Below are 25,185 nucleotides of genomic sequence, written 5' to 3'. Positions count from 1 at the left end.
GACTCGCAGGAAAATAGAAGCCGAGAAACAACCCAAGAAACAAGAAACGCCTCAAGTCAAAGAGTCGTCACTGCGAGCATTTCGAATCTTTAATTTGCGATTTTGTTTGTTATGCCTTCCACGAGCGATCGAGCCATCGGCCCATCGACCAGCTCATCGCCAACTAACCACCGGCCCACTCCAAGCCCCAGACTTCAGACCCCAGACCCCAGACCCCTAATCCCAGTCAAAAAACCCTACAAGTGCTTCCCCTTCCTCATTAAAGGTTGATGGATTTTCAAACTGTCATCTCGCTGATTGACCGAAATCGATTTCAATTGTATGTGGTCAGCGTTTAATGCAATTTATGGGAAACGACGCAAAGGAGGTTAATCCTTTCAACTGTCAACCGGTAAGTGGGCGTGACAATGTTGCGTATACGTAATAGTGATGGTAATGAGTCAAGAGATCCATACAGAGGGAAAAGTATGAAAATGCTACTGAACATTTAAAAATTATATATACAATTCTAAAATTTAATAAAATGTTCTAGAAAAATACCTAAATTAACAAGAATTTATGAAATAGTGAGTTGTAAATATATTTAAAACATACGCATCGAAATCTTTTTTCGTCCGGGGGCAAATTAAAATTGCTTTACGTCTTAAAATATGAAATAATTTCTGTTTTCCAATAGTTATCTAAAAAACTCCCCCTGATTTATAACCCCCTACCAATAATCATAGCCGTTTGTAATATGGTAATCATTTATAATGTATATATACCTAGTATGTAACAACATTTTAAAAATCACTCCAAACTCTTCAATAAAAGTACACTGTTGAGTAAAGTAATAAAATATTATTGATTTACAACATTTTTAAATTACTAACAATAAATAGTGTAAGGTTTTATAGTATTATCTATAGTAGCATCTCAGATTAAAGATAAAAGTTTAATTATTATTTAATCGTTTTTAACTTACAAGGACTGGAATGTAACTTACACCTTAGCAATAATATTATGCTTAAGATACTGTGATGAAATTTCCGAAATAGCTCAGACTGTCGTAACAGTGATTTTTTCTTAGCAGAAATGTTAAGCTTTTCTCCGCCGATGCGGCTCTGTTAAAATCTTCGGAGCCCGAAGATTTGTGCTCTCGTCTTCGGTCTTTTCCGCCCCTCTCTGGATCGCGGCGATCAGCTGATCGCTGGACCGGTTGCAAAGACACTCTGTGTTTGTTTGACTTTGCGACTGCTTTTTGATTTTGGCCACTCTTCAGGCGTCTTTGGGAATTGAGGAAGATGTGGCAGCGATCTTCGCTGGGGCGGTAAGTTCGTCCAAATCGGAGACGACGAGTGGCTTTGCCTTTGCTGTGTTTGCAGTGGCTTTGCGAGCGTTTTCGCTAAACAGAGATTCGAGTCTGCGGCCCGCTCAACTACTAAAGTTGGACGCCGCATTTGCCAATTGAAACATTCAAATGTGAATATCGTACGGGTGAAGACGTCTTCTGCTCGTCTGGCTCTGGCTCTTACTGTATTTTCATACCAATTCGAAGTGATAAACTTAAGAAAAATAAAGTGCTTATGGTGTTTAAAACTCTAGTGATAAAAACTTATTTTTGATGTCTATACTTTAAAGGAACAATAATGTACAAGTTAAACAGGATTTGATTATTAAAGATTTTTGATCGTGAACAACTTTTAAAACACCAAGGATTCAAAGCGATTCAAACAAGACAGCAAAATCACTTCATGTTGAAGTCTGCATTTATCTTTCATAAGTTTAATTTAATCAAATATAGTTTTTTCTCTATTTACTATGAACTTGCTCCAAAATCAACGTTACATTTGTACTAATTTATTTACTTCCTTTGAAATTACCAAACTTGAGTTTTGTCTTAATGACAGCTTCATAATGCAGACATGAAGACTTGAAGTGATTTTGTGCTACCACCGAAAACATCAACTAAATCGTGATATCTGTGCATTACAACCTGATCCCTCTCTAGCCCATAACAAATAATAAACCGAATAATCGAGCATAGTGAGACAACATAAACAACAATAACGAATAATATGCAACCATCTAAGTAATATTCACAAGAAAAACGAAAACAACAAAACGCCACGAATAACCCAGTCGGAGAGCGGAAAACTTTGTCATAAATAAGTTTACGGCGAAACCTCCATATTACTTCAATCACGAAACCGAAAGCAAAAAAGGAAGCTGTGGAAGATTGAGTTGCTGCCACAGTTACCAACCTGACTTGCCGGAGTGTTACTGCTCTACAAACTGACATTCAGAGTTCTGCCAATGATGCTGATGCCGCTTAAAGGTGAGTGAGTCGATCGGATCTGGGAATACTTTGCCGAGAATTTCGACAGCTCGACAGATCGACAGCTGAATAGCTTGGATGCTTCTAATAAAATGCCAAACGCAGTTTGTACGCATGAACGAATAATAAATGGTTGTGTGTATTCAAGTTGGTGCCTTTCACAAAGCATCATCTTAGTTAGATTTATTGCATACGTAATTTTATTACTACTTTTGGCCAGTCAGCAAGCCAAAGATGCTGGTAAAATGTCAATGCGTTGGCCGTCCGATGGAGAGGCTATTTTATGGTGGCTCTTGCAAGTTATGCAAGTAAATGTTCATATTCACTTAGATAAGAGAGGATACTTAATGTAAAAAGATAATAATACTTAACAAGGATTTTTGAGAAAAATAACTATTCCTTCATTCTCTAAGTAATTATGCAATGCTGGTTTTTATATAGGTGGATTAAAAGATATTTACTTCCATTAACTGCAAGATAATTTATTTTAGAAAAATACAAACATATTAAAATGCTGCTTGAAGTGTTTACAATTTTATAAATTCTTTAAGTTTCCTTGAAAATAGATTTCAATATAAGCTCGATACTTAAGCTGAAATTTAACCTCCGAAAGCATCAGATTATTTATCCATTAAATTTGTTTAATAACTTAATCAAGTTGGCTCATTGGTAGACTCAAAGTCATTACCATTCAAAATCAGTAGACTTGACTTCTTGTATTTTCACTGATCAATGTAAAAATTAATTGGTTCTAGCCAAATCAGTCAATGGACAATTTCCATAAATCTTCAGTTCGCCAGAGGCGACTCTTGGCTGATGATTAATTTGCAAATTGTTGGCTTGCTTAGATGAATAGATACGGCAATTAAAAGCCTCAAAACTGCCGGCATGCATTTCAATTTTGTAGGTTTTCTAATTTTTACTGCATAAATTTGGTGTTGCAAAATTTGCAACCGCAATTGTTGCCTCGACTTGGCATTGTTATTAACGAATCTAAGATAATGCCGGCGGGTCTGAGCACACAGTTCAAGGATGAACGGCAGCGGTAGCAACTCAACTCAGAACCAAAACCCTTGGGAGGGGGCTGGTCCGATCTGGTTTGCTTTGGGCTTTGGGTTTTGGGCCGGGCCAGAAGAAAACCAGCCATTTGCAGCTGTAGCATTTTTGTGTTAGATAATTTCGATCGCTGTTCGCCGAACAGTGATTACTGGGTGAGCAACTCGGCCAGAGGGCCACAGAAAGTAGTGCAGAAATTGGGAAATGCGCCTTAAATGTCAAGAGGTGGCGCAGTTTTGTTTTCTTCTACAGTACAGCCTCGTGGCGCAAATGAACAAAGGAAAGCCTGGCTAAGAGAAAAGACAAATTTAGGCCAAATGTGTGACTTAACGTCTTTCACATCACACACCTACACACACACATACACCCACCCACCCCCACAAAAGGGAGAAAGGGGAGGCCTGCTTTTGTTTTATGTGGCAGGAGGTTAAAGTTGACTGGGGAGACGAGCCGAAGGCAGGCGAAAAATAAAGCAAAGCCAGCCCAAGCCAAGCCAAGCCAAGCTGGGCTGACTCAAATGTAACAAAATGCTACAATATAATTTTGCCCGTTGTTGTCTGCAGATGGCCAGATAAAAGTTCAAAATGCGAGTGGTTGTTGTTAGACTCTTAACCGGGTCTAGTCTGGCCGAGTTGGCCTGGATGGCCTGCTCTGCTCTGCTCTGCTCCGGTCTGGTCTGGTCTGGTCTGGTCTGGGCTGCTCATTAACGTTGCCAGCGAAAGAAATGGCAAATAAATTAAAAAGTCATTCAAGCAACAATGCCCAAAAGGAGGATTCCCCTCCAGCAACTTAGGCAGTGCTGTTTTAAGTCGCCGTAGTCGTGTACCTTGTATCCCATTCAAGTGTTGATGCGTTAACTGGCGCTGCGTGCGCATCGCTGAAAAGCCAATGAGCCGCATCTGCGAGATACGGGTAAAAGTATCTAGCGATTCCTTGTAGACAAAACAAACAACTTTACAAAAGCTGCTGCTCTAAGTCGCTTTGCTGGCGTTGTTTTTGTGGCCCGTCTTTAGTGATTAATGAAGTGTAAATAATGTCGATGTTTTGTATTTTTTCTGTTTTTTTTTTCTAAGTCAAAATTTCAACATATTCTAGGCGGATCCACTCGGGTTTTTCATCAAGTTATTATTACGATTCATCGTCTTTTTTCTTTTTCTGTTCTTCAACTTTAAGTCCAGGTTTTTATTTTGGCAACCACGAAAAAAACGAAAGACTTTGACAACGAACTTGCATCAAGCCAAAAACTTCATACAACCGCAACCACTTTTTAGTCACTTGGCAGAATGTCAGTTGAGTGCACTTGAGCCATAAAAAACCTCTTGTCAATTTTTTCGTGAGCAAATAGAAAACAAAAACCAACGAACTTGAACTTTTAAAAGGAATTGTGTGATTTAGGCAATCAAATGATGTCTTCAACTCAGGCATTCAACTATAATTTATCAAATTTATGCTGCATCAAGCCTTTCCTTAATAATAGTTATTTACTCGCATGCGTAGACCGTTCAATTACATCACGATTTTAAATATGATCATTATAGCCATTCGGCGACTAAATGCCAGCATTCTGCTCGTTCATCAAGACACACGTGCGTTGCGAATTGCGTGGCGTTTGTCAGCTTTTTTAATGGAACCTCATCCACCCAGATATAGCAATAGTTATAGCCATTTCTAGCTTAACACTCGGCCACAGTCTGCAGGCTAAATGTCAGGCCAAGAAGCTGACCTCCATGGCCTGGCTTGCTTCGTTTAGGCCATTTTAGGGCTGCCACTCGAATGGCATTTTGATCTGCATGGTCTAAGGTGAACTTCACGGAGAAGGAGTTTCCATCTTGGACAGTGAGTTGCACATAAACATTTTATAGCAGTGAGTTTCTTTTGGGAGCTTAGCAAATCGGACCGTTTTTCTTGGATAGCGGACCAACTTTTTTAATTAGGAGCTTTTTTTAGCACGAGTTGTTCGGCCACAAAAACAGTCATAATGAATTTCGGCTTTAGTGGCTAATAATCGCAGTTATCAATGTTCCTCCATTTATTAGGTAAACAATGAAAAATGAGCAAATCTCGTCAGGCTTTCAGCCACAGAACAAGTTTTGCGAGGTGCTTTCTTTCTACGCATATCGAATTTATCTAAGTTTTGATATCGAGATAATTAATTCGTCGTTTTACAGTTGCTGGAGAACCTGATTCCAGATTATTTGACTCACTTCTCTGTTTGTTTACCTCTTAGCCAGGATCTAATTCGGGATAGTGACATCATGTGGCTCGCGCTAAGGATGCGTATTTGTTTCTTCTCGATCGCGATCAATAAAACAGGTTGCTGGGTGGCTCGTGAATCATAAAAAAACGTATTAAATATGAAGACACTAATGGGATATTTCTAAAGAGGTGTCGGCCAAGGCCAGAATCTCGAATTGCCGTTCTCACCGCGGGTTATTAAAAGCATTTGGCAATAAATTTATGGCCACGAATATTTCCCACTGATGTTCAAAGCGGTTCCTCTGAACTACCATTACGTATAAAAATAAACAAGAATAATCTGTCAATAATCGCACATTGGGCACTACTTAAGTAGGCAACTCTCACAAATTGGTATCAATATCAGACACCTATTCCATTCGAACAGCTGACAGCCAATTAGAGACACCTACCTCACATGCTTACCATTGAAAATCCAATCAATAAATCAAAGAAGCCAGAAACAAATTCCGCATTTATTCCTCTGTATTGTTGGATGTTTTCAAGCACAATCGGGCGCGCGAAGGCAGCCAAATGACAAGAGCTTTCAACAGTCATAATCATGTTTGCTACACAAAAACATAACCAGAAAAAACACTTTGATATTTTGGAACTCGTTGTCGCTTACAGACGCGCGCTTGAAAAATGGCAAAAACAGCAAAAGGCAACAAAAGCATTTTTCTTGTCGTGCCAAAGTCAAGTTCGTTACTTGAGTCTTTTGTTTGAAGTTCGCTGGGGAGACTCTAGAATCGTGTTTTGAGCTTTGAACTTATCCTAATACAGCTGCCGATTACGTCTTCTGAATACTGAAGAGTAAACAAAAATGTAATTTTCGCGCGATTTCCGCTTAAAGTTTTTCATTTTCCGCCACCGACACGCTAAACGAACAACGAAATCATAACAAAATCAAAATCAAAATGACTTTCATTTACGCGGCAACAGGCAAACAAGAAACAATTACCCCAAACAATAAGCAACTAATTCGCATCTCATCTGCTGTATGGCTAACACATATACACACACACACACACACACACACGTGAGTGCATTGAGATGGGTGCAAGTTGAAGCAATCACAAAAAGGCCATCTCGACGAGGAAAAGCGCGGCAAAGAGAAGCCACAAAGCCCCACTGACTCAGTTGGGTTGGCCATTGTTGCTGGCTATAATTACTACGAGTATTCGCCGCGAGAGTTGATTATTTAACCGGGTGACATAAATACGTGGCGCCCTGATAACAAACGCTGACCCAAATATGCGTAATCTGGATTCGAGCCGAACAAAAGAACCAATTCGAAGTGCAACACTGTTGCTGCTGCTGTTGCTGCTACTTTGGCAACAACCGACGACGTCGACACCAATTACTTATTAATTGCCGCTCGACTCGACTCGACTTGGCTGGTTGTTGTTGTTGTTGTTGTTTTTAGTGGTTGTTGGTGGCTGGCAGTTGGTGCTACTGGTTTTCTGCTGCAATTGTTGCCGGCGTGTCTGAAGCCGTTTGGGCTGTCATAAATTGCGCTTGCCAGCTCGAATCTGCAGATTGCCTCATATCAATTGAAACTGGCAGAGCGGCGTTTTCAATTGTTATCTTTTGATATTTTCGGCTATTAGCGAAAACTTGGCACATCCAGCGGCAAGTTATATATCTTTCTGGTGACAACTCAATTGTTATGTGAGCACTGGCGGGGGATTAATTTCCGCGATGGGTGACACAGCGAATTGGCCGATTGGAGGAGGCAATACCGGAATTGGTAGATTGGCAACATAGATGTACCGAACCGGATTGAGCCGAGTTCATCTTCGGACGAACGTAATATATATTTCTGTAATACTTTCACAAAGTAAAAACAAAATGGGTTGTTTAAATTGCAACTGGTTTTGTTTGCGATTGTCAAATTGATCTTATAACAATCAAAAATCCAGGTTCTGATATATTTTTAAGTGCCTTTTTGTTGTATTCATTATTTGACATCTGAATTTTGTTCAATTACCACCATTTATTCAACCGTTATTACCAGTTAGAAGCTTAATTTAATATTTAACTCATTCCTGTTTAGCCCACTTAAAATCAAGTTTTGGTTTGAGTCAATGCCAAATCTGGTTGACATTTTTGCAATATTATCTTATTGCCAAAAAAGTAATTAAATTGAAGACAACACAATACATTTCACAGTGGAATCAAAGCTGTTAATGGCCCATTATTGTTCCATTTGATAAACTAGCCACATAAACCATCAAGAGTAGAATGAATTGACTAGAAGACATCTGATATGCATTAAAGAGTCGAATCATAAATTCCGATTTCAATTCTCAGAGCTCGGATTTCAGATTAATTGGACGTAGCTTCCGGTTAAGGCCCTTAGCTCCTCGTTATGCCATTGTGGCCCGAAGCTTCACAATTACCTTGGCTTTAATGGTATACTATACTAACCATAGTGTGAGCGGTACTCGCGTTATTACAACAGCTTTTTATGATCCGGCAGGCAAACAGTTTTCGGGGAGCTGCTGAGCAAACAGCCCAAAATATGTTTAACCGATAATTAAGTAGCATCAAACTCTGCCCACTGGAAGACCTGGGGGCTTCGAAATGGGTTCGGGTTCCAACATCTGTGGAGAGCCGATGGCACATCCCGCCCCGCGGCAGCTCTTGCATGAAGAATTGCTGGGGCGCAACGCAAATAGCTGGCCGAAAAAGTGGAAATCATCTTCGCATTTGGCGCTAAATGTTTTTCGCTGCCTTACAAATCGCCGGCAATTCGCTTGGGCCAAAAACAAATTGGGTTCCCTGCAAGCCTAGGCACATGAATGCGCTCGAAGCTCGAAGCTCCGACTCGCCCTCAATGGGCCAAGTGTGAAACAGTTGACAGGCGGCTGCCACGAAGCGTCAAAGTGACTTCAGCTATGCCTCCGACCGCCGGAGTGTTTCGCTTTTTCATTCTCGCCCAACAACTACAGCCAGAGCTACAGCTACACAAATTGCAAATGAGCGACCGACACACAAAAACGCCGCACGGAAATGCACAAGAATTCTTGGGCAAAAAGCGGCCGAAAATTGTATCAAAGGCGGAAAAAATGGCCAGAAGCAGCATCAGCAGCAGCCAAAGCGATTGCATTTGACCTCAAAATCTATTAGCACGTCGAACTCTGGCGGCTATGAAATGCAACTGATGCCGCGCCCCCTCGGGCGAACTGGGCCCAAAAACCATGTATGGTAGTTGTTGCAAGAATAGCAACCTGCAGCATCAACAACAGCATCGGTGGCAATAATTGCTACCACACTCATGTCTGGGTGCATCAGAGACACGTAGGTCAATGCATCAACTTCGGGCGAAAAAAAAAACATCATCATCAGACGCAGCCGCAGACTGGCTGACTATCTGCCGAATCTCTCGGGGGCTACGACTTTTAAAAAATGTTTAACAAAAAGTCTCGTTGTTGCAAAATTTACATGTCTTGTCTGACGCACATTCACACTTGGGTTTTTCTTGATTGTTCCCCGTGCTACGATGAACTATAATGAGCAACGTGTAAGGATGTTTGAACAGATGATTAATTGTTAGCCAAACAAAATGTCACTGAATACATGCTGTCCCATAACTTCATAATACGAATTTTGATTGATGAATTGTTTACCCAAAAAAACTGTCTCAAACTACTCTTTTTCCTTAAAATGAAGTCATACATAATTTACTTGAGATCAGGTTGATATATGCCCAGGTCCCGAACCATTTCTCAGCTTTTATAGCATCTGCCATTCAAAGTGGGATTTCAGTTACCTGAACAGAGAGCTCCAAATATTTGCTCAGTAATCCAATTATGAGTGTTTGAACTCAACCGGAACATTGTGCAAATATTAAAACGCACATCATCCGAGTGATTTATGGGCCAGGAAGATAAAAGAAAAGCGGGCCCCACAATGGAGATCATTTTGGGCTGTCCCGAAAAGTGATCTCTATCGCTCGGATGTGCCAATATAAAATACTGTTTTAATTGCCCGCCTCGCAAGACTTTTAGTTCCTAACAAAGACCAGCAAATGACGCTTGCCAAATCTGCTGTAAAATAAATAAACAAAATGCACAATGGTGCGGGCACTTTCAAAACATTTGCCTGGGAATCTCTGGCAAAGCCAAGTGATTAGCTCGGCTTAGACTTTTATGCATTTATAATGACATTTTTCACACAGTTTGTTGCCAAAAGCTCAGCCGAAAACAACTGTGCGTTGCTCATTTAAAATGCTTAACATTTTAATTTGGGTTTGTTTTAGTTTTGCTTCGCGTTTAGGTAAAATAGTATGACAGAATCTATTTAGATGTATAGCAAAATGTTGGAAGCGTTTTGCTGATTAATTATGGAAAATTAGCATAACATTTACTGAAGTAGAAGATTAACACCAAAAGGCAAATGAGTCAGGCAGGAAACTGGAATATTTGTAGATTTAATATAAGAATATATGTATGCACGAATTTTTTATATGGAATTACCAGAATGTGGAAGTTTACCTGCGTGGCTGGTTAACTTATTGCCAAGGATGCCAACGGCCTTTCTGGTTGGCAGGTTGGCTTTTTCTCCCACCATTAGCCAAATGACCAGCATATCCATCTGCACCTGCATGGCACTCCCAAACAAACGAAAAAAGCAACAATCAAGTTTTAGACTTTCCTTGGTCCGCTGTGTTAATCGTGGGGGCTTCGATTGAAGATGAAGATGCGCTGACTTTATGCAATTTCTCGCAACAGGAATGGTCGGCAAGGCTAGTCAGCAAGTCAGTTTCATAATGAGCATCGGTAAAGGTGAAATTTTCCTCTATTTCGCTTGCACACGAGTTACAGATAATATGAAATAAAAAACCATTTATCCGTCGACGGAGAAGGCCACACAAGAGTCAGTGCAAGGCAACTAAGCAGATAAGCTGCCACAATCCACAATCCAGCAACACGAACAGCCAAAACAAATAAATCAAATCTTCAAATAACACGTATACGACATGTGGTCGACGGGGAAGAAGAAGGCGGCAGCAGCAGCAGCAGAAGCAGCAGCTTGGCGTTGCCTTAGTTTCTATGCTCTGTGCACTGTGCTCTGTTCACTGTTCACTGTACTAGGTTCAGTGTTCGGTGTTCACTGTGCGGGTTTCAACACTTTGCCACAAGACAATGCGGCAAAAAGCGCAAAAAACAACAAGAGTCGCTGCGGAAAAAAACAAATGCTTCCTTCATGTCAGCTCAGCAACCGTAAAGGTTAAGCGGCAACTTGACAAAAAGGTTAAAACGATTTAACAGACATTTGGCTGCAATGCGAGAAGTGCGCCCCTCGAACTCCTCGCACTTGAGTCCGCAAAAGCGAGCCGGGCAATCGCTGGATGCATCGATCCTTGGCATATCCATCTTAAGATCCCCAAACTCCCGATCCCCCGATCCCAAGATCCCCCGAAACTCTGCGCATGCGCCGAAGGCGGAACCAAATTTTGATTGCGGAGACCCTCGGCGCGGCGCGGAAAATGCAACCTCAGTCTTTAGCAGTCAACTGGTGCTGGCTTATTATTTTTGTTGCTTTAAACTCAACACCTGCTCTTCGCACGGCGTTGACATTTTTTGTGGCCCGATAATGATTCGGCAGCGAAACTTCCTTATTTGTCATTGTTGTCGCTGAACACTTTTCAGCAGCGTCTTGCCATCAAGATGACTGCATTTCTCGCCGCGCTTTCCTATGAATTATTGTGTAAAAAGTTTGATTAATATCAAGTAATACAAATTATTATTATTGCATAAAAAGTTTGATTGATATCATCCAATGAATCCGTTGAGAGGAAATGTCTGGCCACAGAACATAATTCATCGACGAAGCTAATTAATTAATAGTAATTTATAAATTCGGCCATTATACATGTTCTCGAACGAAGCAAAACCGATCTGACCTTCGAAAGACTAATCGCCATTAAAGGCAATTCAATTCGTTTGGGCAAAGCCTTGACAATGACAAACTCTTGATTCGTGTAATTGCAAATTGAGAATCGTGAATTGAAATTAAAACTTGTGCAGACCATTGAGTGCAACTCTTGAACTTTAACAGATCGCTTGGCTAATCGACTTAATTTACAATTTTTATTAAATTTTAATGTCAGGCTTTGGACGTGCCTATTACCAAAGACACAGCGGCAATTTTATTTTGTGTACATTACGTTACTTTGACGAAATTAAATTTAGGTGTGAGAATATTTTTAGGCAAACAGCCACCGCCGAGACGAGAACCCCGCCAAGGCAATCCACTAATTTAAATACAAAAAGCAATTTCGGCAACCGAAGAACCCAGAAGACAATGCATAAAAGCAGAATCTTCGTCGTGTTGAACAACTGCAGCTAATTTCAATTTAAATTTATGTTCGCATCGAATGAAATTTCGAGATTCTGTTCGATCCAGTATTGTTATTGAAAACCGTCGCGTTACGTAAAGAAAACAAATCTTTTGTCTTGACGGCGGCCAAATTGCCCAAACCATTGAAAATGATTTAATTGAAAGAGTGTCGCCGATGGAAGCCGGTTGGCGCTGAACTCTCTTGTTTTTAGCTGGTGTCTCCCCCAGTTTTGATATTGTTTGCTGTTGTGCAAATTAAAACGATTACTCGAAATTATGCAAAGTACGCAGAAACTACGGGAACAGCGGCAGCAGCGACAACAGCTGCAAAAATGAGCTGACGGAAGCGAGCGATACGATGCTTTGCCACGAGAAGTGAATGTCTTCTGGGGGATTGACTGACTGGCTGACTAACTGACTGACTGACTAACTGAGTAACTGAGTAACTGACTGACTGAATTACTCCTGGCCGGCGCCCAACATCTGTTCCTGGGCAGCCAGTTCGCTTTTCGGTTGGGCCAGCCTAAAATGTAATAATTTATTGCGCATACACCCTGTGGTACGAGCAACTCGCTTCCCAAAAACAAGCTGCGAATCTGCATATCTCCGCTTCTGAATATCTCTATATGGCGAGCAGATATATCTAACGATCTGCCGTAAATTTCTGCATGCGTTTGTGGGCGTCTGCCGGTTATGCAATCGCTGAGAGCCTTCTGCGCTTTGTTTGTCTTCTTCGGCACATTGACAACTCTTCTGCGCCGATTTGTGCAAGCCCCGAGTTCATTTATTATTTCTGCCGTTGTTTTCGTATAATTTCTATTACCCAATACGGCGCCCTGCCTGGCTGGGTGTACGTGTTTTCGACAATAATTATTTTTCCGTTTCTTTCTCTCTCTTATATTTTGGCATCTCCCACGATCTTTCGCAATAAATATTCATAATTTTCCTAACTAGCTAAAGATTTGTTTCTCCGCTTCCCTCTGTCTTTCAGGCAATTCCCAATACAAAATGCGGTGTTCGCAGCTCATCTTGTTGTGCGGTAAGTAAATAAGTTCAAAGGTTCACACACCAAAATCAGAAGTATCTGATATGAAACAGAGATAAATGATAAGAAATAATTTTAAGTTACTATGAATATTCATTCATTCTGTTTCTTAATGCGAATCCTTATGAATAAGTATCAAAAACAATTAAAATAAACATTAAGACAAAGTTTTTCATTTTCAATTTTATTTTTCATACAGATAATATTTTTTATAATTTTTTTAGTACAGCATTTCTGAATTGGTTTTGGTTTAACATTATTTTGATGGTAATAACCATGTAATTATATATTTTTTTGCTTGTACACACACTTCGCATAAGAGTAGCCCTAAATAAATATTTGGAGAAATAAAAAGCGTTCTTCGAGTTGGCAACATCCTTGACCTTGTCAGCTCATAATTTTCCCATCGTAGATCAGCGGCTAACGGTGAAGCTAAGTTTTATGGCCGTGCGTGTGCCGCAAAGCGTGGGCGGCAAAGCGGCCAAGATTGCGTTAATGCGCCTTTGTCTCAGCCAGTTGCGTGAGTCGTCTTCTTTTTGTTTTTTTTTTTTGTTATTAGAGCGACTTGGCGTGCGACAAAACGGGGGGCCGAGACATAGTTCAGATACAGATTCAGATTCCGATTCAGATTAAATGTGACTTTGATTTGAATTAATGGATTGGCCGGCCGAATTCCTGGGAAATGCGATTTTTAACGGCTCATTAGGACGGGCGTGTTGGCCGAGACCCAGTTGGCGAGATGGCAAGACGGCATAAGTGACAGCTCATCTAGTGGTCGAATAAAACCAACAATGGCCGGCAATCTTCTTTGGGCTTTGAGTCTTCGAGAGTTTGAGTAATTACGCGCCCATCGACAGCACCTCTCAATTAAGTCGGCAGACCATCCCGCTGTGCAAAGGCACGAACCCGATCGAAAAGGCGAACCTAATGAAACGACAGATTCGAAATTGATGCGAGTACAACGTGGCGTATGCTTGATTAGGCGGCCGTTCGAATTTGAGCCCGCTTGCCAATCAGCGGGCACAAATTATGGGCAATTGTTTAATTTGAATAAGGCAGCAACACCCGCGACCAACTCATCAGCGGGTCTTCTTCTCCACTCGATGATTCACTTAATCGCTGTGATTATGCAGCAAGTGGGCCTTGAATCTTGCGGCTATTTTTGTTATTCAATAAAATAACCGCCGTGGTGCGACTGACATCTTCCTCTGCCGCAGACTGCCGTCATGACTTTTTATTTCTATTTCTGTTTCTTTCTTTAATTGTTTTTATGCTTTAAAATTTAATTATTGCATCGCGGAGGGGGCCTGAGGTCAGTCACTTCCAGCCAGTCAGTCAGTCCCAGTAGTCGCGTCTTGCGTAATTTGGCAATGCCTGCCATCCAAGTTGAATGGAAAAGTCAAGGTCCGCGGACTCGCCATCAAGAAGACATTCTAAATGGCGAAGCAGAGTCCAAACCTGAAAAGTTGATGGCCCAGACATTGCAGGGGAATGATCAAAACGAAACTATCCACAAAGAAAATAATAGCTGTGTGGCACGAGAAGATTCATTAAAAGAATTCCTCTTAAACATTAATCTGCTCGTTTCCAGCTGATTTTGAACACGATATAATTATAAATAAGTAAACGCTTGAAGAGCTGAAGATCCAATGAATGAACTTTAATTATAATGATAACCCATGAAGTTTTGATTATTTAAAAGTTATACCTATATTTAGTTAGAAATGATCTTGTCTTATCATAAGTAATGCTTCCGGCTTACTTATCATTAAATATAATTCTTTATTGCCCATTACAGCTTTGCTCGTAGTAATATTTCTTGGCTACACAAGCGCAGAAACAAAGGTATGTTTATCTGATATTCCAACTGAACATATATTGAATATATAGTTCTTTATCTTGTATAGTATCGCACTCCTGCCCGGATATTGGCCAAGCAAACGGGGGCCACTCAATTCGAGGAGGAACGCTATGAGGCACACTCAAACTGCAACGACCACAAGCACCACTTGAAGAAGCGAGCCTCCGATGAGGATGTGGACTACGAGGTGTACCAGGGAGTGGTGGGTCGTCCGGGCATCGACTTTCCCATCTACCCAAGGATTCCCAAGACCTCGTTTAGCTGTCGTTCATATGGCAACGGTTACTTTGCAGATATGGAAACGGACTGTCAGGTGAGCTGATGATTGGATTTAAATAAAGAAGAATTTGTTACAGATAACTCTTTGTCCGTATAGGTATTTCATATCTGCGAGGAGGGCCGCAAGATATCCTTCCTTTGTCCGAACGGCACCATCTTCCAGCAGAGCGAGCTCACCTGCGACTGGTGGTTCAAGGTGAACTGCCTGGGATCCTCGGGTTATTATGCAGAAAGTGCGGAGATCCTCAACAAGCAGCGAGTGCATCGCGTGCGTCCTTCCGTTCCCGTCCAGGGATTCAACATCGTGGGCGGTGGACTGAACATTAAACCGAAGGTTACTCCAGTTGCTGGTCAAGCGAGAGCTGGTCCTCGCTCGAATTCCGACAGACGCATTGATTCCACGGAGGACGTTCCCGCTTCAGTGGAGAGTGTGGACTTCGACGACGTGTCGGGTGAGAAGCAGCGGAAGGTCCTGCCCAGCATCGACAACAACAGCAACGACCACGAGACCCAGATCACTGCGGAGAGCTCCTCGTTTGTCAGTGGATCCGCCAAGCGGAGAACGAATAAGGATAGCAACTTAAATCGCAACAGCAACGATGACAATGCGGTTTTGAAACCCGCTCGGATTAGGACTCCAGTGGCGTCCCAGGAAAGGGGAGTTTCCACCGAGAGAGCAAGGAACGGACAGAGGGGACAGCACCGCTACAGTGGCAGCGAGGAGCACAGCAAGGAGCGGGAGAAGCCAATTCCCAGCCAGCCAAAGGAGAAGCCCGAGTTCTTCGAGGCCCACTCCACCCGATCAGTGCCACAGACCACTCCCCACTACTCCACTGGAAGCCATGTCACCGTGCGCCGACTGGAGGCCACCAAGACTACGCCTTTTTACACACCCACTGTTCCAAGTCTTGTGAAGTCGAAGAGCACCGAGGGAAAGCTGAACTACATCAAGGGTGGTCATGCGGCCACGACTCCCAATCCCCACAGGTTCGGTGGCGCCAGCTCGGGAATCTTCCTGGAATCCTCTTCTGCACCGAAGCTTAGGCCAACTGCCAGTGCCAGCATCGAAGTGGACAGCACTTATAAGCCAGTGGTCATCGGAATGCGACACCACTACGACGTGGCCAGCTCCGGGGAGTTCCGAGCGCCAGCGAAGTCCACCGAGAGCCGCGACTATCTGCCAACCACTCCGGCTCCCTCGGCCACCAGCAGCGGTCCCACTTATCTGCCTAAGAGCGCCAAGTCCCCCAGGGGAAATGCGGCAGCTGCAGCTGGCGAGGATGTCCTTCTGTTTGCCCCAAATCCCGTGAAGGAGGAGTCCGTCTACCGCAACGTGCAGGATATGCTGAAGACCATGAACCTGCTGAAGGATCAGTTCGAGGACGTGGAGCTGAATGGCGCGGCAGCAGCTCCCGCTAGAGTAGGACTGGAGATTCCACCCTCCTCGGGACCAGATGCCCTCGTCTCCTTCGCCAAGTACTTTGCCCAGGAGCACAACGAAACCTCTAATGCTGTTGGCAAGTCAGAGAAATCGGAGAAGCCAGACAAAACTGGAGTGAAGACCAAGCTGTCCGTGAAGCCACCTCCGCTGCCGACTATCAAGCCATCGGACACCACGGCACTACTGACCACTTCTGAGAATCCCCCTGCCATCAGTGAAAATGCGGATGACATCAAGAAGAGTCTGTTGAGCGACACCACCGTGAAGAAGTACAGCAATCTGTTTGGTCTGAAAACCGCCCAAGGTCGCGATGCTGGAGAAAGTGACATCAGCTCGGGTCTGCTCTCCAATCAAAATGCGACCCAATCTGATCAGGGATCGAAGTACCAGCAGTTCCCACAAATTGGCAGCACGGGGTCCACAGTTGGCGCTCTGGCTGAAAAACCCGAGTCCCGCAAGATTGCCCAGATCTTCTCGAACGCCTTGTCCAGTTACCTGGACAACCCAGCTACCTTCCGAGCGGAACTGGCCGCCCGAGCTCGTCCCACGGAACCGCCAAGCACACCTAATTTCAAACCCGTGACCACCACAGATCCCTCGCTCTTTAGCGACGGAACAGCCAAGTACTACCTGCCCACCAAGGGATTGCCAGATGCCACAACGCCCACGCCAAACAGCATTGCGGCGGAGATCAACCACAAGTTCGACTCGACCCAGGCTCCGGACTACTCCACCACCACGGAGCTCTACGAGGGCAGCACTAATCGCGGCCAGGAGCTGGAGTTCTCCGGGGAGCTCTCCCCACCCAGCCAGGATTCCGGGAGGAGTTCCTGCAGCAGCAGCAAACGCAGTCGTTCGTCAAGTCCCGCAACGATCTGCTCAAGGAAGCCAGGCCCCAGAAACTGGTTACCACCCATAAACCCACCGAGCATCCGTGGGCATTGAAGTCGCAGACGGACTTCCTGGATCCCCTGACCATCAACGATGGGCTGATGAAGGAGCAGAGGACCACCACCAGCAGCACGAGCTCCACTAGCACCTCGACTTCCACCACAGCGGTTCCGTTTGTTCACAGGACGACCAATCCAACACCATCGCGCTACGAGTGGGAGGACATATTCCGGAGCTACGACATCCCCAGAGATGCCTTGCCATCGAGCAGCGGTCTCCAGAGGATCGCCAACAAGCTGTTCGGCGGACTTAACGAACAGGAGGCGCTGCATCTGCGAAATGTGATGGCCAAGGCGGAGCACGACCGCCAGGTACTCAGTCTGCTGCTGCTGCTCATCCAGACCTGCGACGACCACAACGGCAAGGCGCTGGAGAGGAGCAGGAAGCACCTGCTGAACGCCCTCATCGACATCGACAGCAAGAGCGCCAGGCAGCGGCTGGCCACCACCACGAACCGCGTCCCGGTGACCACGTTCCGACGAGGTGGCTCCGCCGGCGGCGAGTACTTCACCAGCACCACGCCGGGCTACACGACAACCACGGACCTGCCCACCACCACGGGATCGGGCAGCTACGAGGAGACCACCAAGTTCGAGATTCGCGTCGAGGATCTGGAGGAGGGAACGACGACGACGACGGCCCCGCTGCTGGAGGTCAACTCGGACCGGAGGGCCCTGGAGCTGCTCAAGTCATTATATTCGCTGGCGTCCAAGTTCAGCAGCAGGCGGTAGAGCGAGGATGGCGGCGGTTCCTAGACCTTGCGAGTTAATGCCTAACTTTAGTCAACTCCACTTACTCCTCCAACTTTCCAGTTCGATTATCTCTTCCTTTGATTTTCACTCCGAACCAATTACCAGTTACCAGTTACTTGTTAATGGACTTCGATTAGCCAATGCAGTTCGCGCAATTAGTTTGTAAATATGTAATCGAAATACTCGAGGACGAGGGTCCTGAAAATACTCCCGCGCCCGAAGCAGGCATAGACTTGGTTGTTCCTGATGCCCAGCCAAGCAGTTTCCGTTTAAGATTAAAACCGAGAGTTGTATTAAATAGTTTCTTACTGCTTAGTCTTAACGAACGAGAACACTTTCCATCCAATAACCAGTGTCCAGTATCCCGTATCCAGTAGGAACGATCTGTTCGAACAATCTGTACGTCTTGCTGTCTGTTTGTAAATATTTATTTAAACTTAATAAAGTACATATAAAAATATACAATTGAACTTTTCAACTGGGGAACACAAATCAGAGATGAATGGCGAACTGATTAAATCATTACTTATGCCATTAGTTAGGCTCTCCAATAAGTCAACCGCTGATGTCCCAAGAGTCCACTGAGATCTCCGCTTTTGCCTTGACACAAATCCAACGGTCTTTGCGGTTTCCAGCTCTAATATAAATCTTCGGTAAGGTCAAACCGAACCAAAGTCATGCCAGCGATCATGTAATCGGGCGAAATTTAAATATTTCTCTCATCGTCGCATGCATTGGCAAGAAAATCAAATTTGCCGCACTCAAGGACAAGTCGAATCAGATTGAAATTGCATCGCACTTGAAGAGGCCATAATATTGAATTGATCATCGTATACGTAACTTATATTACGTATACGTCATGTAGGGTCTCGCTGATATATGGATTCTGATAACTGGCCGCAGCCCCCAAACAATGGATAATCCAGAGTCGTAAATCTGCTAAAGCGCAAGCACAAACGAACTGACGAACTGTCGTCGGTGTTTGGGGCAGCTGCCACATAAATATGGCAAAGATGCCGCATCCAAGCCGGGCTTTCGAATCTGTATAAATTTCTAAGACCGTTCTGAGTTCGCCTGCAGTTGATTCTCAAGTTTTGGACAGTTCGCAGGTCGGTCGGCGAGCGAACAGGATCAATTGGCTTTCTGACCAGGACCAGCTCAGCAGCGCGGATTCTCCCCCAGCATGTCGCAAGTGCCCCTGCAACGCGGCCCGTGCGTCGTGGCAGGTGAGTTGGCCAACAAAAACAAAAGGCGGCGCTGACCCAGACCCAACCCACTGCGGCGCGTAACTCAACAGTGACGAGCGATCGGCTGTCCGCCCCATCACTATTAGCACTTCCTTTGGAGGGGCGTCTGTCTGTCTAAGTTTTTGCTGCCTTGCATATTTACGAGGCATGCGTCTTGCATCTTGCAGCTTGCGGCCGCACCGATCACCGACTGCCGCAATTCTTGGCAGCCAATTGATGTTGCGGTGCGTTGTTTCAGCAATTGGCACCGTGGAACATTGGAGTTAAGGGGTCTAGTAATATGTTCGAACTGCAGTTTTTGGTACATTTACACAACCGGTGAAGAACTCCAGCGTAAAGTGTCTGTTTCGGCTATTTGAAAAACAAATTTTTCCTACTCAAAACCAAATAGACATTTAAATATTATTTTAGCTGCAATTGACTCGGTTCTCTAAAAACCATAAAATGTGGTTACAATTTTTACAGCTGTGTAAGAAAACCAAGTTTGCTTTACTTAAACAAAACAGTATGGAAAACATAAAAACATAAATAGCAGAATCTCTAAAGTTTCAAAGATGCCGGCTTTGAAAAGAAGTTACAATTTTGACAACTGATGACTACAAAATGTTAGTTGAGTTTAAATTTTATTGGTACAAAAAAGTGACAAATTGAGTGTGAGTCTTTTGCTCATATATTTTAAACTGTTTAAGCCCCCAATTTAACGATACACTTGTTGTTTTTCATAAGTAACTCTATATGGGATAAATCATTACAAGCACACTAAGCGAATTACCAAGCATATTACACCATTTAATGTTTAAATTATTATTTGACATTGTGGTAGAATAGAGACAATTCCATTAAAATGGTAACAGCTTTAAAAATTTTTTGCGAAAGAAAACCCAATAAGTCAGAGTTAAAACCACTGTTCCCCCAGCTTGGGAGTAGGAAGCTGATAAATAAAGATCGCGGTGCAGAACCGTCTAAGCCGCACTATCAGCGCCCAGAATCGCGACGTACTTGGCCTTAATATGGGCTGCGAAACTCTTGGCTGCCATCGCCATCGATGGCTGGCAGGGCGTTCATTTCCATTTGGTGCGTCGGCGGTTCCACAGCTCGGGGAAGATCTTGACCAGACTCCGCACACGGTTAGAAAGCGTTAATGTTGGCCCGTCTGTATATTCCAGTTTTGGTGCTGCTCTGGAGCGGCGGCTTGGCCCAGTTGCAGGTGCAGGTGAGTTACAAGGATGCACCTGGAAATCTCTTATAATCCCGATTATCCTATCCCTTTTCATAGGCTCAAAGTGGATACAACTATGGGCGACCCGAGGTGGCGAATGTGGGTGGTGCCACGGCTGGAGGTCGCTTGACTCCTGCTCCGTATCCCACCGCCGCCGCCATTCCACTGACTCCTGCTCCGGCCACCACTGCGTATGGAGCGGGCTTGTTTCCCTCCCCAGCCGTTGGATTCACACCCACTGGCCAGGCCACCACTGCCTTCGGTGCCCCCGCCGTCGTGGGATCCAGTGGCGCAGTCAGTCAGCCGAGGAGACCTTCGCCCGGTGGAATACCCGCTCCATCGTCACGAGGTGGACCCTACGGACCGCAGACCTCGCAGTATGGAAACACCCCAGGGGGCTCGGCGATTCGGGTTCCGAGTGGAACTGGCGAAAGCGGAGACTACAGCGATTCCGATGGGGATTACTCCGCGATTCCGGGAGTGCCTGGAGTGGATTACCCCATTTACGCCCAGGTGCCGCGCACCAACTTCGATTGCTCGCAGCAACCCCTGCCCGGATACTATGCGGATATAGAGGCCCAGTGCCAGGTGTTCCACATCTGCGCTCTCAACCGGACGTACTCCTTCCTCTGCCCGAATGGCACCGTCTTCAGCCAGGAGACGCTGGTCTGCGTGTGGTGGAACCAGTACGACTGTGTCTCGGCACCCAGTCTATATGCGAATAACGCATATATTTACGACTATTCCGCGGGAAGTGGCTCGACTCTGGGATCATCCAACGCCAACAATGCCTATCGACCGGCTGCTGCTTCCACGACCGCCTTCGGGGCCCCAGTTGCCACGACGGGAACCCTTCGGTCGACCGGAGTGCCACAGGTTGCTGGTTATAATGCCGGTCGGGGGTCCTATCCATCGGCCACGCCCACGCCAGCCGCCCAGAACCAGAGTCCGTATGGAGCAGGTGCCGTCCTTCGACCGGCCATCGTTCCGAGCGGTGGAGTCAATCGACTTCCGCCAGCTGGAGCTGCCGTGGGTCTCCTGGCCACCGCCGCTGGAGCTCTGCCCGAAAATTCGGTGGCTGGCTTTGGCCAACAAGCGCCAAATCAGCTGGTGGCAGGTGGTAATCGTGAGTACCTTCCTCCTGCCAGCATTGGTCAGCAACGGACGCGCGGAGGCACTAACGCATAGTTATCGCGAAACTGGCAAACCCCTGGCACCTGTACCCGGTTATATGGCATTCAAACTAGCGACCCTAGAGTTAACCATTTTAGAATGTTAGGAGCTCCGAACATTAGTTTTAGCAATTAGTTTTAAAGCCCTTTTATGAAAATATACTGAAAAGAACGCCTTTACAGATAAATCCTTTGGATAATATGAACCTACTTTGTAGGTCGGAAACAATCAATATTTCATACTATAAAAACTGGGGAGAAATTTTGTGGCTATCGAGGAAGCCCAAAAAATTAGTCTGGCGAAAGTTTTAACCACATCATCACCTTGAATGAAAAGGAAAATTTATAAACGGTTGACATTTTGTTCTTACTTCAAACATATGGAAGTATAACTTATATTAAAAGTATAATATGAAATCATGTCCTATCTGTAGTTTATTGAAGTGCACTAAGAAAATCAATTTGTAATGAATGTTTGTCCTTCGTTTGTGGAGTTCCGCGCAGAAGTTTACCGCACTCCTGTTTAAAATCCGACCGTACATACAATTGTTTGCCCTTTTTAAGTTTGGGTTGACCAGCCTTTGGAAGTGGTATTGTCGGATTGAAAGCCATCTGTGTGCTGTCATACTGGGTGAACAACTCGTGTGAGGTTCTAAATGAGCAAAATATTATTGTTATGTTCACAAGGGCAACTATATTAGGAATGCTTACAGCTTGCCGATTTCCGTGGGCAGCGCTCCCTCGCCGGAGGCTGGCACTCCGTTGGCAATGTGAACGGCCATGCGTCGCACCGTGGGATGATAGTGTCGTGCCAGGAGGGTGAGCTCATAGAGCGTCGTGCTGGCCGCATTGCAGTACTCGGGATCATCCAGTTCAGGGTCATACCGACCTGATCCTATGCTAGTATCCGTATCGAGTAGATTATCCAGAACGGACGTGAGCTGGAAGGTCTGTTTTATGGTGCCTAGCGTGGCCAGTGTGCCATTATGCAGCAGATGCAGACTTCCAATGAGCAACCGTTTGACAAACGCCATCAGACGCTGCTGACTCATATTTCGACGCCGCTTTACCAGCACTTCATCTAGGGTTTTCAGAATAATGGTAAAGTCGTCGTGGTTCTTGCCCGCCTGCACGGCCAACATGTTCCGATAAAAGTGCTGGTAGAATCGGATGGGATCAATGTTGAGCACTTCTCCCTGTCCGGAAAGGATCACAAAAATTGTCTGAACGCAGTGCAATCGCTCCCGATACCCCAGCTCTTCTTGATCCTCCAAAATTCGATTAAGCACATCGATCAAGTCCGAGAAGAAGTCCAGATTAATGACGTGGGCAAATCTAATACACAAGAAATTATTTTTGGACAGATAAATATAAAAGTGTACTCACTCTGCCAAACCCTCGAGAATGGCGCTCAAAACACGAGAAGTGGGATCGTTCTTTAGCACCCGGAAATATATGGTGAACACCATCTTGATGATCTCGGTGAGCTTCTGATGTTTGGCCTGCTTGTTTTCCTCGGCACGGGTCTCTTCCAGCTCTCTGTTAACCTCGGTAAGTTTCTTCCGCCTCTTGCGCTCTTTTTTGGACAAACTTAGCAAGCGTTGACGATGCGACTCTAGTTTCTTTTGCTTCAGCTCGTTCTCCTTCTCAGCATCCAGGTTTACGCCCTTGATCTTCAGGCCCATAAGACAGGTGATGCACTCGACATGGACATTATTCTGCTTTGTTTTGATCAAGTGGTTGATGCGCCGGACTATGAAGAGGGTAATCTCCAATCGCTTGTCGTTGGAAAAGACTGTGCGGAAACACTGATTAACTGCCGTTCGCATCTCTTGGTAATTACAATTCAGCATGTAGACCAGCAGCTGTGCAATGTTTTGGACATAGTTAAAGTATGGATGGGCCACAAGCAAATCGCACATGCATTGCACCGCCACGGTGGCTAACTTTACGGTCTGGGGAGTCCTTAGACCGCCTCTCCTGTTCACCTGCGCCGTGATCTGCTCCAGCTTCTGCAAAAACTTCTTGAACTGCTGAAGCAGGGCGTTCTCAAAGGTCACACGATCCAGTGTAGCCTTGCGCAGCGTCTGCATCTTCGTGTCCACCTGACCCACTCGATACTCGGGCAAAATGTCCTTGAAGATCTCGGTTACAGAAATTATAGCCAGCTTTCTCACGGACATTAGGTTTGCCTGCCTGGTGGCTGGATTGATTTCGTCCATGAGTTCGTATAAGGCATGAAAGTTGCGCATCTTGTCCTCTGGTTTTTCGAGCAGTCCGGAGCAAATGATTCCGATGCGGTATTTTTGGCGCTCGATCTCTTGCTGGCGGGCAATCAGCAGATCCGTGGTAGAAATGAGTTTTTGAACGGGTACTGCAGCCGCCCCCTCCACATCGTTGACCACATCGTCATCGCTGTCTTCGAACTCCGTGTCTCCATCTTCATCATCATCAGAATCTTCTTCCTGCTCCTCATCTTCGTTTTTCTTTTTCTGCTTGGGCTTTGGCAGGTAATCAACTTCGGTGGTACGGGTAATGATCTGACCATCTCTGGACTTAATGGGCAGCAGATCTAGCTTTATTTTGAGGGCCTCCTGCTCTTTTTTGGTGTCTGAGGCATAGGCCTTTTCCAACCCAACAGATTGCCCCTGATCAGGGTCCTCTTCGCCGGCCGTTTTTGCCTTCCGCTTGCGTTTATTGGCCTGCAGGAGGGCAAGATCATCGCCGTCCAGCATGTCTGCAACGTTATCCAGCATCTCGTCGTCGCCATCCTCGTTGTCTTCCTCCAGCGGATCTAGTCCCAGGGAAGCTAGCTTGTTGTGCTTCTTGCGCTGGGCTAAATTATCGCGCTTTCTTGCCTTCTGGGAGAATATATTCTGGCCCTGTTCGCGTTTGGAAGTCAGTTGGTCGCGTTTCTGCTTCTGTTTTTGTTGTTGCTGCTTTGAGATTGGTTTCTTCTTTGATTTCAGGTGAGCAGCTCGCTTCACCGAGCTGATTTTTACCTTTTTCTAAATGCAATTTGGTTAATACAAGCTGAAAAAGTAATTGAAGTCATTTACCGTTCCCATTGTGACTGTTTTAATTTAAATTAAATAAAGAGTTTTAGATGTTGACTTTTAAAATGCCGAGCACATGGAAAGTCAAGAGAACTGTCCACTTGTTGGTGAAATATCAACAGCTGATGTCGGGCTGACAACTGGACCGCTTGTCTAACCAGTATTTTTTCAGTATTTTTTAACCTTCTATAAAATTTAATAATAGA

The 25,185-nt window shown here is 44.8% G+C and overlaps 3 protein-coding genes across 3 annotated transcripts; 2 read left to right on the top strand and 1 right to left on the bottom strand.

Moving 5' to 3' along the window:
• Positions 1–1,463: 1,463 nt before the first annotated feature.
• On the top strand, positions 1,464–18,665 carry LOC108093557 (mucin-5AC). Its single transcript, XM_017193651.2, is given in 7 exon segments — positions 1,464–1,515; positions 1,991–2,317; positions 12,948–12,995; positions 14,800–14,846; positions 14,909–15,175; positions 15,239–17,402; positions 17,405–18,665. Coding segments are annotated over 6 exon segments (3,408 nt in total). The 5' UTR covers positions 1,464–1,515; positions 1,991–2,295; the 3' UTR covers positions 18,265–18,665.
• An 803-nt stretch (positions 18,666–19,468) lies between these two features.
• On the top strand, positions 19,469–22,111 carry LOC108093520 (protein transport protein SEC31). Its single transcript, XM_017193612.1, has 3 exons — positions 19,469–19,511; positions 20,699–20,745; positions 20,809–22,111. The coding sequence occupies exons 1-3, from the start codon at positions 19,469–19,471 to the stop codon at positions 21,937–21,939; spliced, it is 1,221 nt and encodes a 406-aa protein (XP_017049101.1). The 3' UTR covers positions 21,940–22,111.
• A 168-nt stretch (positions 22,112–22,279) lies between these two features.
• Positions 22,280–25,072, bottom strand: LOC108093553 (nucleolar complex protein 3 homolog). Its single transcript, XM_017193649.2, has 4 exons — positions 24,983–25,072; positions 23,310–24,931; positions 22,635–23,258; positions 22,280–22,575 (listed from the first exon to the last, which is right to left on the bottom strand). The coding sequence occupies exons 1-4, from the start codon at positions 24,989–24,991 to the stop codon at positions 22,359–22,361; spliced, it is 2,472 nt and encodes an 823-aa protein (XP_017049138.1). The 5' UTR covers positions 24,992–25,072; the 3' UTR covers positions 22,280–22,358.
• Positions 25,073–25,185: the final 113 nt, after the last annotated feature.

Source organism: Drosophila ficusphila, unplaced genomic scaffold (assembly GCF_018152265.1).
Source record: "Drosophila ficusphila isolate 14025-0441.05 unplaced genomic scaffold, ASM1815226v1 contig_791, whole genome shotgun sequence".
NCBI lineage: Eukaryota > Metazoa > Arthropoda > Insecta > Diptera > Drosophilidae > Drosophila > Drosophila ficusphila.
Note: the sequence above shows the minus strand (reverse complement) of the source record. Positions and strands in the feature narration are given on the sequence as shown.

Coding starts and splice junctions, on each gene's coding strand:
- LOC108093520 (XM_017193612.1), top strand. CDS start 19,469: ATGTCGCAAGTGCCCCTGCAACGCGGCCCGTGCGTCGTGGCAG. Junction 19,512..20,698: donor CGGCCCGTGCGTCGTGGCAG/GTGAGTTGGCCA, acceptor TGTATATTCCAG/TTTTGGTGCTGCTCTGGAGC. Junction 20,746..20,808: donor TGGCCCAGTTGCAGGTGCAG/GTGAGTTACAAG, acceptor CCCTTTTCATAG/GCTCAAAGTGGATACAACTA.
- LOC108093553 (XM_017193649.2), bottom strand. Junction 23,259..23,309: donor ATTCTCGAGGGTTTGGCAGA/GTGAGTACACTT, acceptor CTTGTGTATTAG/ATTTGCCCACGTCATTAATC. Junction 22,576..22,634: donor CCCACGGAAATCGGCAAGCT/GTAAGCATTCCT, acceptor TTGCTCATTTAG/AACCTCACACGAGTTGTTCA.